The sequence below is a fragment of the Eupeodes corollae genome, chromosome 3, assembly GCF_945859685.1.
Source record: "Eupeodes corollae chromosome 3, idEupCoro1.1, whole genome shotgun sequence".
NCBI lineage: Eukaryota > Metazoa > Arthropoda > Insecta > Diptera > Syrphidae > Eupeodes > Eupeodes corollae.
The window spans coordinates 87,293,393-87,306,219 of record NC_079149.1 but is presented as its reverse complement, the minus strand read 5'-3'; the positions used below and the strand labels follow the sequence as shown (position 1 = coordinate 87,306,219).

The 12,827-nt window shown below is 30.8% G+C and overlaps 1 protein-coding gene across 1 annotated transcript in view; it reads right to left on the bottom strand.

The window, feature by feature from the left end:
* Positions 1–1,044: 1,044 nt before the first annotated feature.
* LOC129952961 (ATP-dependent RNA helicase me31b) overlaps positions 1,045–12,827 on the bottom strand; it is a 38,527-nt gene continuing 26,744 nt past the window's right edge. Inside the window, exon 7 of the mRNA XM_056065946.1 lies at positions 1,045–4,506. Coding sequence (XP_055921921.1) covers positions 4,313–4,506 — 194 coding nt within the window. The 3' untranslated portion in view covers positions 1,045–4,312. The remainder of the gene's footprint in view (positions 4,507–12,827) is intronic.

The following is a 12,827-nucleotide window of genomic DNA, read 5'->3' as shown; positions in this document are numbered from 1 at the left end:
ATTTTTTAAAAAACAAGAAAAGAATTTATGCATTTCAAAAATCAAGAGAACGAGTAATAAAATTAGGACTTAAAAATTCAAAATCAAAAATTAAAAAAAAAACCATAGAATAATAACGAATGTGATGGACGTGTATACATGCAAATGAAAATAAAAACTATATAAAAATTTTTAAATTATTTAGCCCAACTTCTATTTTTGATTACTTTTGTTTTCAATTTAAAAAAAAAATGAAAAAGTTAAATTACAAAAACAAAAATCAGATAATAAATTGTATAAAACAGGTACTTATTTATGTTGTATGTTGTATTTGAATTGAGTTGATTTGTTTCCTTTTTTTAAATTTTGTTTCGCTTTGTTTGAAATAAAAAATAAAATGTCATATTAAAAAAGATTTATATTTGTTAGAGATATAAACATTTAGGAACAAGTCTTGTTGATAATTTTTTTGTTTTTGTTGTTATTCTTAAGGCTTGGCGACAAGGAAGGGTTGGATGTAAATTTTTTTATCGACTGGAATATTTCACCAGATTGAAGGGTTTTGAAATTGTAAAAGGCGAAGAAGAGGTGGTAGAGAGCGTTTTACATTTTTGTTTGTTGTTTTAATTGGGAAGACAAAACCACGCTGGGAATTGCGATTAAAAACTTAAAAGACTTAAACAAAATTATTTATTTAACTTCTTTTCGTATATGTCACTTTTGCCGATTAGACGATTTTAAGGGCTAATGAATTATTTTGTAATAATGCACCGAAATTTCATATTTCAAAATACAATTATTTAAGTTTTGTTTTGGGCTACAAAAGCTATAAAAACTTATCTTGAAGTCAATTTTTATCACAAAAAAGAAGATACGTACAAGAAGATATCATTTTGTTTCTTTTTCTGGTATAATTGTATTTAATTCGAATAAAGTCGCCTTCTTCTCAGGTTCGATTATAAAATAGAAAAAATCTTTAGCTACATACATAGAATCATTTTGTTTTTGAATTAATTTAATTTTTGAAAGTGATTTTCTTATCGATTAATTGATTTTGGTTCCCTATTTTTTTTTTGTTAATGTAATCTTAAGTTTTTAATTTTTTTCAGTTATGAATGTTTAAACCAAATTGTTTTGAGTGCCTCTTGGATGATTGGATTTTTTAAAATTACAATTTTTATTTATTCAAGGGATTTACAACTGAGTGTTTTGTTTTTGTTTTTTATTTTGTAAATTATTATTTATTCAAAGTTGTTTAAGTGTCTTTTTGTTTAGAGTCTCGCCAAAACGGAGACGGACAAAATTATTCTAATTTAAGTTACATATTTACAAACAATTTTTCTTTTCTTTTTTTCTTTATTTTATGCTATTATAATTTTATTCATTTAGATACATTTTCTTTTTTTACAATCTTGTCACTCGAATGCACTTTAATTGGTGTCATGTGTTTTGTTTTTATAAAAATGTTTTAATTTTGTATTTATTTTATAGTCATTGAAGTTGTTTTCATTGGGTTGTTGTGGGAAAATGAAAAGAGAACTACTTTTGGATTTTAGAAACCAGTTCCAACAATTTCACGACTTGATAGTTGAAATTAAGTGAAAAAGTAAATGGAGTAAATTTCTAGGATAAAGGAGAACTCAATTTGAAAACCAAATTCGACTTTTAAAATACAATCCATATCGAAATTCGAATTGAACCACTTTATAGCAATTAAGGTTGCTGTAACGTTTTTCAGAATAATGTTTTATTTATCTTTAACTTTCATTTACTCCTTTGTTTTTCTTTCCTTCAGATTTGGATGTTTTATTATGGTTTTTGTATTTAAGCTAAGCAAGCTCCACAAAAACAGCATACAAATTGCCACATAATAAAGATAGTGTAAGAACCCCACCAAATGGAGACAAAGCTGGATCCCCAAACAGATATTAACACAAATGTTGTACGCATTTTGAATTAGGTTAATCTTTAACCAGTTAGACCTACTTCTGCAGGCGAAATGGACTACTTTGTAGACTTTAATAGCATACTTCGACTTGAAAAAAGAAACAAGACCTTTTTTGATGGATTATAAAAATACATTCGATAGAATATTATTTCCATAAAAAGTTTTTGGGCTTCAAAGCTTTTAAGAAGATGAAATGAAGAATTAACGTTAAGTAAGAAGCTTAGCGCTGTAGCGCCCATATAAAGATGTATGTTGAATTTTCTTTTTTGTTCTTGTATGAGAAAGATACAGACATTTAAGTCTCCACTTTTTTGTCCAGTAGTTCAGAAATTTGGTGTTTTGATTTGTATGTTTGTTTTGCTTGTTCCAAAAACTAGAGCAGTTTACTCTCCACAGCTTTTTTTGGTCGCTATGGGTTTAGAAAACACAGGCAAATATTTGTAATTTCAAAATAAAACTGATATGATTCTTTGTTCTCTTTTCTGTTGTTTGTTTTTATTGATTCTTTCATTTTTATTTTTTTGTTAATTTAAGGACTATGGATTTTGTGAGAAATAATGTTATTTTTGGTTTCAACAATTGTACAATTAAAAAAAAAAATAAACTACAATAATCGAAATACATTCAAATTTAAAAACTGCAATGATACTATAATTGTGTGTATTTCTTACTGATCTTTTTTTGTATTTAATTCTTGGATACAGAGGCCTGCTGCTTAAAATATCTTATTTGTTCTTGTTGTTTTTGTTTTTTAAAATATATATTAATAATCTTTACTAAATTGAAAAGTATTTTTTATGTTAATTAAAATTATTATGTATATAAATGAAAATGTTTTTCTATTTTGAAGTAGTCTCTCTCTCTTTTCATGCCAGTAAAAGCAGACTATAAAAATACTTTTCAATTTAATAAAAATTGCACATGATTTTTAAATTTTTTATTTTTCATTTAAATTCTTCTTGATTTGTTTTATTTTTTGTTTTTGTTTTTGTATTGTTCAACAATTTTGATTTACCTAAAATATACTAAAAATTAAAAAGAAAAGTTTAATGTAAGGAAATTTTTATTATTTAATTGCATTGCTGACCAATTTAAGAAATTAAGTAAACAACAAAACTTAACACCAGGTTTCGGCAAAAGTAGTTATATATGTAAGTTATTCTAAAACAAACGTTGGCTGTTGGTTTATTGGGTGAATAAATGATTTTTAATTAATAATAATAATGATATCGACTTATTTGAGATCCTTGTTCTTTGATGGGCTGGTTCTGGTTGGACTGTCTGATTTATTTGTTTGTTTGTTTTTGTACCACCATCACATGCAGTTTTTGTGCGTTGAAATTATGTTTAACTCCCGGATTTCATGATATTTAGTTTAGTGTTTTTGGAAAAGTATAAAGAAAAAAGCTAATTTAATTTGGAATCTAACCATCCCATAGTTTTGATTTAGTGTTTGTCTATTTTTTTGTTTTGTTTCTATTTTCATGTTTGAAGCTTACCGATCACAAGACTTTTTTCTATTATTAAGTTTTAAAAAATTCTTTCATCACACGCAAACTCAAACATAATTCTTTTGTAATAATTCTTTACTTTTTGTTGCCGCGCAAGGACACAGAAAACGGCTATAAATTTAATGTCTTTTGTTTTTACTTTTAAACTGCTCTTTTTATATAATTCTTGATTTAATTACTTATTTTTTTTTATTACACATTCATACAAATTAGAAAAAAGGAAAATAATAGTTCTTTTTTCCAATTCATCAACCCATACTGTTTTTTTTTTAAATTAATTTCTTTGAACACACTGCTTTAACTTTTTAAAAAATTGGCCGCAAATAAGTTTTTTGTTTTTAGTTTTTTTTACTCTATTTGCTAATATTTTTTCTTTTTGTTTAGCAAATTGATTGTATTTTCAGTTTTTGTTTTGGTTTACACATAATTTTTTCCAAGAAAAACATTTTTGTTTATTTTGTTTCTTTTTTTTAAAGATTTATTTTATTTTTTTATTAAGGGAAAACAGATAAATCACTATAACTTGCACTTCATTGTTTTTATTTGTTTATTTATTCATTTTTATTTATAATTTAGCGATTATTAATTTTTTTTTTAAAAATCTGTTCATTTGTTTAAATTTTCTTTTTTAAATTAATTCTTCTTCTCTTTTCTACTTGTTCTCTTCTTCCTGTTTTCTCTTTAATTTTTAGTATTTTGAAAAATTTAGTTTAGAACGTTGTTGGTGTTGTTGTTGTTGTTCGTTTTTTTGTTGTTGTTGTTGTTGTTGTGGTACTTGATGGTGATAATGCTTGTGTTGATGATGATGATAGTAATGATTATGATGATAATAATATTGATTCATGTGTTGTTATAAATCGGTGTTTATTTCGTTTCACTTGCTCACATTGACTTCTTCGTTGGTTGAGTTATTCAAATCGGTACTGCCATTTCCTGCAGTTAATGCGTTAGCCACATAGAGAGCTGGGTCAATAACCTTTGGAATGGGTTTAATCTCAGTTCCGAGCTCTTTTTCAATACGATGTAAATCAAAACGATCCTCGTAGGTAATTAGATTGATGGCAATACCTGAATAAAAAAAATATCACAATTTTTCAAATTAGTTATTTCTTTAATATTATTGCAATACAAGTTTTAAATAGAAGGATAAATTTTGTAAGATACTTGGTTTTTAGCGAAACTTACATATTTAAGGCACATGAAAATCATATAATTTTTCTTTATCGTTTTCAATCGCTAGAAATATATTTTCTCAGAAAATGTATACAAGGGAGAATTGGTATTATTGACCACACATGACATATACATATAACGTGGGACGCTTATCTTTATAGGACATCCTAGTTTAAAATTAAGCTGTTGAATTTAAGATGCATGCCCTGCAGAGCTGTAAAAAATGCAATCATTTTTGTATTGCAGTTAAATGATTGAAAAGACTTACATTTTGAATAATTTGACTTCATGTCAGTACTTAACTTCGAAAAAAAAATCACAGTTAATTTTGAAGTCTTTTGTAAAAAAATCATTTAGAGCAGTTAAAAGACTTAAAGTCAAAAGAATGCATTACTTTTTACTGCTCGCATTCTTGTAAGTCTTTTAAAAGTCTTTTACATTCTTTGCATTCATTAAGTCTTTTGATTGCATTCAATGTAGTGCAGTCATTTGAATGCTTTGAAGTCTTTTTACTGCTTGAAGTCTTTCTACTGCTTGAAGTCTAAAGACTACTTTTTATGAATGTATTGTGCAGAAGGTGTGATCATAGGCTAAAACATATAAGGTGGCTTCTAAAAAAAGACGTTTGTGTAGGTGTTCTTAGTTCGGGCAGGAGAAACACTTTTTCAACAAAAAAAAACTAAATCAAATATAAACTAAATTATTATTAAAAACAACGTGCAACATTAGCCTTCCTTTGTTGTATATTTTCTTAAAATTTTGATAGACTTTGTATTTGTGAGGCTTACTACGAGTACAATATGAATTTAATAATCAAAAGAGCAAAGTAAATGCTAGTCGTAAGGAACCTGATGATAAACTATATAGATAGACTTAAAGCACTCAAAAGACTTCAAGCAATAAAAATATTTCAAGCAGTAAAAAGACTCTAAAGCATTCAAATGACTGCAATACATTGAATGCAATCAAAAGACTTAATGAATGCAAAGAATGTAAAAGACTTTAAAAAGACTTACAAGAATGCGAGCAGTAAAAAGTAATGCATTCTTTTGACTTTAAGTCTTTTAACTGCTCTTAATGATTTTTTTACAAAAGACTTCAAAATTAACTGGGAATTTGTTTTCGAAGATAAAGTATTGCATTAAGCAATGTTAATGCATTCCAAAAATTCAGTTAAATGAATGGGACTTTTCGCGATGAAATACCAAATGATTGCATTCTTTTACAGCTCTGATGCCCTGTCACAAGTGCCAAAGGCATAATTACCAAATATTAAGTTTTATTCAGCCTTATCACAGGCCCCGTCGTAATAGATTCGTAGTACGAACCCCGAAAAAAGTGTCATTGCTCCCGTCGTCGTACTAAAAAAATATGCTACGATATTCAGAGTTTTTGAAATATAGCTTCGTTCCTAGCCCCGAATGAATAGGAAGTTTGGCAATTTTTTCTACGAACAGTTATTTTGATCGGAGTTCAATTGAAAACAATACAAAAATATTTAGCGTGCAAAAATAAATTTAATAAAAACAAAATATATGAAGAGAATAATGTAAGTTTTTACTATTGTTTTAATGTGAAGGTATAAGAGCAGGAATGAGGTTCGAAAGTTTTATGAACAGGTGAAACGAAATTCACAGGTACATAAACCTAGAACCGAAGGCTGCAAAGACGAAAGTGGAAGCATCATAGTGGAACCGCAGTCAATGCTGAGGATATGGAAGGACCACTTCTGCAGACTGTATAACGGCGATGAAGAACTGAATTCCGCTGTCAGGCAGGATGATCCATTCAATATAGACGACGAAAGCCAACAATCCCGTCCTCCCGACTTAGACGAAGTAAAGATTACCATATCTAAGTTGAAGTCTAATAAAGCCGCTGGAGCAAATGGCTTGAATGCCGAGCTCTTTAAAGCAGCTGGAGATAAGTTGGTTAGGAGCATGCACCAACTTATCTGTAAGATATGGTATTGTTTGCCCGATCCTGAAAAAACGAGACCCTCTAAACTGCACCAACTATAGAGGAATAAGTCTACTTAACATCGCCTATAAAATCTTCTCTGCCGTAATATGTGAACGTCTAAAGCCCATCGTCAACAACCTGATAGGTCCTTATCAGTGTGGTTTTAGACCAGGAAAGTCCACAGTTGATCAAATATTCACATTACGGCAGATCCTGGAAAAAACTCAAGAATACCAAATCGACACCCACGATTTCAAGGCCGCATATGACAGCATCTACAGGGACGAGCTGTATAGAGCAATGTCTAGTTTTGGCATCCCTGCCAAACTCGTCCGTTTGTGCAGGATGATCATGGAGAATTCACGCTGCTCTATAAATGTTGAAAACAACTTAACAGAACCTTTCGATGTCAAAAAAGGTTTTAGACAAGGTGGTGCGCTGTCATGTGATTTTTTTAACATCGTGCTTGAAAGAACGTCAACACTAGAGACACTATCTTTCAAAAGTCTGTCCAATTACTGGCATATGCTGATGACATTGACATAATCGGAAGAACTCAGCGTGATGTCAATGGGGCTTTTGTGAGTATTGAGGCAGAGGGTCAAAAATGGGTTTAACGGTTAATGAGGGCAAAACAAAGTACATGCTGTCGTCTAGAAAGGACATACAACACCGACGTTTTGGTCAAAACGTCACCATCGACAGACGTAACTTTGAGGTAGTCAAGGACTTCGCCTACCTAGGCCACGCTGTAAACGCAGAAAACAACACCAGCGCTGAGATCAAACGCAGAATAACTCTTGCTAACCGCTGTTTCTTTGGACTAAGAAAGCAATTGAGTGGTAAAGTCCTCTCTCGAGGGACCGAAGTGTTGCTATATAAGACCCTTATCATCCCCGTCCTGCTATACGGTGCAGAAGCATGGACTATGACAAAAGCGGATGAAAGCACCTTGGGTCGCTTCGAGAGAAAAGTTCTTCGTGTGATCTACGGTCCCGTATGCATCGAAGGGGAGTGGAGGAGAAGATGGAACGACGAACTGTACGGGCTGTACAGCGACGTAGACTTAGCCAGAAGAGTAAAAGTCCAACGACTAAGATGGCTGGGTCACGTAGAGCGCATGGAAACCAATGCTCCGGCCCGGAAAGTCTTCGAATCCGCACCCACAGAACAGCGCAGTAGAGGAAGACCGCGGATCAGGTGGCGCGCACAAGTGGAAGGTGACCTCACCCAACTTGGAGTGCGAAACTGGAGACATCTAGCTAGGGACCGAGCTAGATGGAGAAGTTTGTTGGGTGAGGCCCTAGTTCACACAGGACTGTAGCGCCACCTTAAGTAAGTAAGTAAGTAAGTAATGTTAAAGTGTTTACCTATATTTTTTTTTATTTTTTGAAGGCAAATAAAGTTATAATTATAACAAATAAAATTCAGTTTCGGTCTTTATGAAATGGATTTTCGATAATCCCTAAGGAAGAAGTGAATTCCTTTTGGGAAGCAGTAAAAACAGAGTTAAATAGCCTAGGCCCACCTTCTAAGCACACCTCTTGCTGGAGAAAAGAAAATTGTATAGATTCGTCTCAACACTTTGTCATCAAGGGGTTATAAAAGCATTAACATTTTGCGTTGCATTTTAAGTGTTCGTCGTCTTCGTGTATTTTCTCCATTTATTGCAAAGATTACAACGGCAATATCGCACCCATAGAATGAAAGTGACCTAACTCAAAAATTGCAACTTGTGGTAAATGAACAAAAAGTCTTCAAAAAAGTGTAATTTTGAGTAATTTTGATTGGATTTCTCACATACATATTTTAATGAAAGTTAATTATTTCCCAAATTATGTGAAAAATACATTTAAAATTACTCACAACTACACTTTGTTGAAGACTTTTTGGTTATTTCCCACAAGTTGCATTTTTTGAGTTAGGTCACTTTCATTCTATGGGTGCGATATTATCTATTTTTAAAGACAAAAACAAATATAACTAAATCGAAAAATGAAAAACGAGCTTTTATTTAATTAATTAATATTAAAACTACCAAATTAGTATTTCTGTGTGGCAATGCTTTTTTAATTTCGTTCAGGGCTTATGATGTAAATTTGTTCGTATTCATATCGTAACAAAATTTTCGGGAAGTCGCTACGAGGGACCCTGTGATAGGGGTGATTATATTTCACTTGTGTTCTTAAGCTACTATTAGACGATCAACGTAAAATGTGTCCCAACATTGACAGGGCAGAACTTTGTCCCGAGCGAAGGTATATTTTTATTGTAATTTCATAACACTTAGCTACGTACAATATGGAAATTAAGCAGACAGATTTTTCTATAAATTAATTTAAAAAACCCAATGAGTTTATTTTTTTCCATAATTTAATAATAAGTTGTTATTATGCTCTTAATGCATGTTTACTATTGTTGTTTTGGGCTAGTAATCATACTAATATTATAAATGCGAATGTAAGTTTGTTTGTAACGCTTTCACGCAAAACCTACTTAACCGATCATCATGAAACTTTGCACATACACTCTTGAAGGTATAAGAAGTAACATAAGATACTTTTTATTAAAAAAAAATAAAAACAAATTTACGAAAAATAAGAAAATTGTTCGTCAAAATATCGTCAAATGTAGCTACTTCAACGCCAACTAACATCATCTAGCATCATAGTAATGAAGTTTCAACCCTTTTTTTTTCAAATTCATTTTTATTTATTCAATCTTAAACCTATCTTGAAGTTTCAACCCTGAATATTGTAATACCAAACCACTGTATTACCGACGGTGACGACAATATCTAATTCAATATCTAATTCAATTGAATATAGTTTCAACAGTTTCTAATTTTTCTATATTTACCATACATGTAACGAATGTCTGCTCATGTTGTTGCATCATGTTAGAGGTCCAATTAGCTTTACAGAATGGTCAGGAATGTCAAACCTACCGAGATTTATCCATTTGAAGCTCGGCGACTGTTAGAAATGACAATCATTGGGATGAAACTATGGAGCAAGCTGTACAATGCCGATCGCCAGATAAAATCAGGGAACTTTACGCTATTATCTTCTTGCGGTCTTTCTAATCTTCAAACTCTTTGGAATAAGTACAAAGAATACATGGCTGAAGATATTTTACATCAACTGCAGCAAGTACACACAGACATTACTTTCAATGAACATGTCTACAATAAAACGCTAATTATAATCGAAAACAAGGTTTTTACGATGGTTGGAAAAAAATTAGATGATTTTGGAATGTCCAGCCCTTGAAGAGACAATGTGGATGATTTTGATAATGAAATTGCAAGAGAGCTAGATTATGATTTCATAGCACTGCGACATCAATAAGTGGCAGAATATGTGCGTTTTGTTCGCATTTCATGATCCGCAGTGGCCAGATTTTTGTTTTTAAAAATTGGTACAACTGAAAGAAAATCTGTCAAAATAATAATAAAAAAAACACACAAATAAGAAGAAAGTTTGTTTCTCAATTCTTTATATATCTGAATCGAGTTGAGATTTATCCATTTTAAACTGAGGTAAACCTTTTTTGGAAACATAGCAAAACATAAATATCTTTTCTATTGTTTTTTCTTGCAAAATAAGGCCAGTTAGTCCATTTTCACTAACAAAACTAAATAATATCAACAGTAATAGATTTGTTTTTTCCGCAATGGAGGAAACACACATGATTCCAAATGCTGAACTACTCAACGAACACAGCCATCGATATACAAATGCAATATCAATCGTACCAACATTTGAGAACGAAATCACATAAGATCCATTCGAGGCTCGTATAAAATCCATAGTGAGATTCTACTCTAACTTTTATCGGTGTTATTCTCACAATGGATATTGTTTTTGTTATTCATGTAAAATCATACTTTACTATGGATAGATTTCCCAACAAAACACGGGTAATTAGTCCCTCAATTACTTCCAGAGCAAAATCATGTTTTCCATCAAGTTTTACGTTAAATAGACTCCGGCAGTAGTGGACTATTCTTTCTTTAGAATTCAGAATTATTTATTTTTGTTACGGTGAAATATATTTTAACATTTGTTGTTGCATTTCAATAACCATATATTAAGGTGTTGAAACTTCATTGTCTGTAGTAATTTTTAAAAATTGTTGATCTCAGCCAAGTGATAAAATTTAGTTATTATATTGACTCATTTCTATTATTATACCCTAACCCTTTATCTCTCATACTTATTTAATTTCTCCACTGCGTGCGAAGCCGCGGGTAAAAAGCTAGTTAAGAATAATTTAGAAGTAATAGCTTAAATAAATCCCGAAATTCCAAATAATTAATTCATGAATTTTTTTAATTGAAATATAGTCAGATATTAACTCTGTGTATTAGAAATACCCTACTTCACTTTTTATCCAGACTGAAGATCCAAGTAAAGAGTAATCCAAGTATGATCAGTGACGAGATTAAAGTCATTTTTGCCTTAAGAGGAAGATTAATCTTTTTGGAACCTTCTATCAACTCAGATTTGTTTCAAAGGCAAATTATTTTTATCGCTATGGTCCTCTTTGAGGTAAATACATTTTGTTACACAAAAATATCTTTTACTATCAATATCTGTGTGACTTCTTTTGTTTAATGGTTATAATAAGGGCAACCAAAATTATGTTCAAACATATTTTTTGTTAACATAATTATTAAGATTGTGATAAAAATGCGTTTCATTGAAATCTTCGTCTTTTAAAGGTCATCTGTTATGGAATATTTTTGCATATTTCACTGAAAATGCAAATTTTTGCATTTTTGCTGTCAAAAGGCATATTATTGCATATTTTGTTTGTAAATTCAAGCAAATAAAAACAAAGCATTAATAGGAACGAAGAATGAAACGGAACAATTTTTTGTAAAATCTTCGAGAGTTTCAAAACATACAGAGGGTGAAAGATATTTGTGTGGTGCTTTTGTGGGGGCGGATTCAATTTTACAAAATTAGCAATGAAAGTATTGAAAAATAAACCGAGCACAAAATTGCTTTAGAAAGAACCCTTCGCTAAAAATATGTACACAATCAGTCTTATTTAATAGAATTCGCTAAACAGATGAATAGTTATACAGTGAATAAGGATTTATGTAGGCTCTATGTAACGTTGCAAAAATTCATATTTATAAAAAAATCTGCTATAAATTTTAGTTATACAATTCTTATATCAAAAAAAGTGCCAAAAGTACTATAAAATCTGCTAGTTGTCATAACAACTAAAATATAACAAAATAATTCCAATTATTTGTATGATATTCTCTTTCGAAAATCTATATTTTTTTTAGATTCTTCGTTTCTTCGGCTCACGAGCTAAACTCGAGAGGCATTATTGTTTTTATTTTAATTTCAAAAAGAGAGGAGAGAAATCAAAATGACATTTACGAAATAATAATAACAATAATTTCCTTATGTAGGCTCTATTCAACCTCAAAACGCGTTTAGCTTATTATGGGACTATGCAACCTTGTATAAGTTTTATAAATAGCATTTTTGCGTTTAGAGGCATTATAGAGATAACATAACTTTATGTAGGCTCTATACAGCGTTTTTAAATAAGACTGAATGTGTACAAAAAAAACAATCGATGCAATCAAAAACAAAATCTATTTTTATGGGTTTCAATAGACGACAACAGACGCAGCAAACAGATATATTGCAAATGTTATCATTGGAATATTGGATCCATATGAGACGTTCGCTAAAGAAAAATTTGTATTAAATGTAGCTCAACTGGAAATGACAAATAACTCAACCATCATTCGATGATTCGGTTAGAATTCTAGGTGAATTTCTTAGACTTTTTTTATCCGATTCTGCTCCGTATATAGAAGCTATTCAAGTTTTCTACCCAAAAATTATGCATGTTACATGCCTGGCACATGGACTTCACCGAGTATGTGAAAAAATTAGAAGTAAATATGCTGACATTGACCGCTTTACAGCAAATGGAAAAAAAAGTATTTTTAAAAGCTCCATCCAGAGTTAAAACTCTTAGAGACATAGAACCTGGACTGGAAGTTCCCCCACATGGTTCGAAGCGGTGAACTACTACGCCAAGCATTTTGAAAAGATTGTTCGGATTTTTGATGCTTTTGACAACTAGGAAGATATTCTTAAATTGAAAGCCGACTTAATTTTTTTGCATCAAGTTATGGGTTTTTAGTAAAATCAATTTCAAAAATTAACCACGTGGTTTATCGCTCAATTCCGGCACACAAATTATAAGTGATTAGA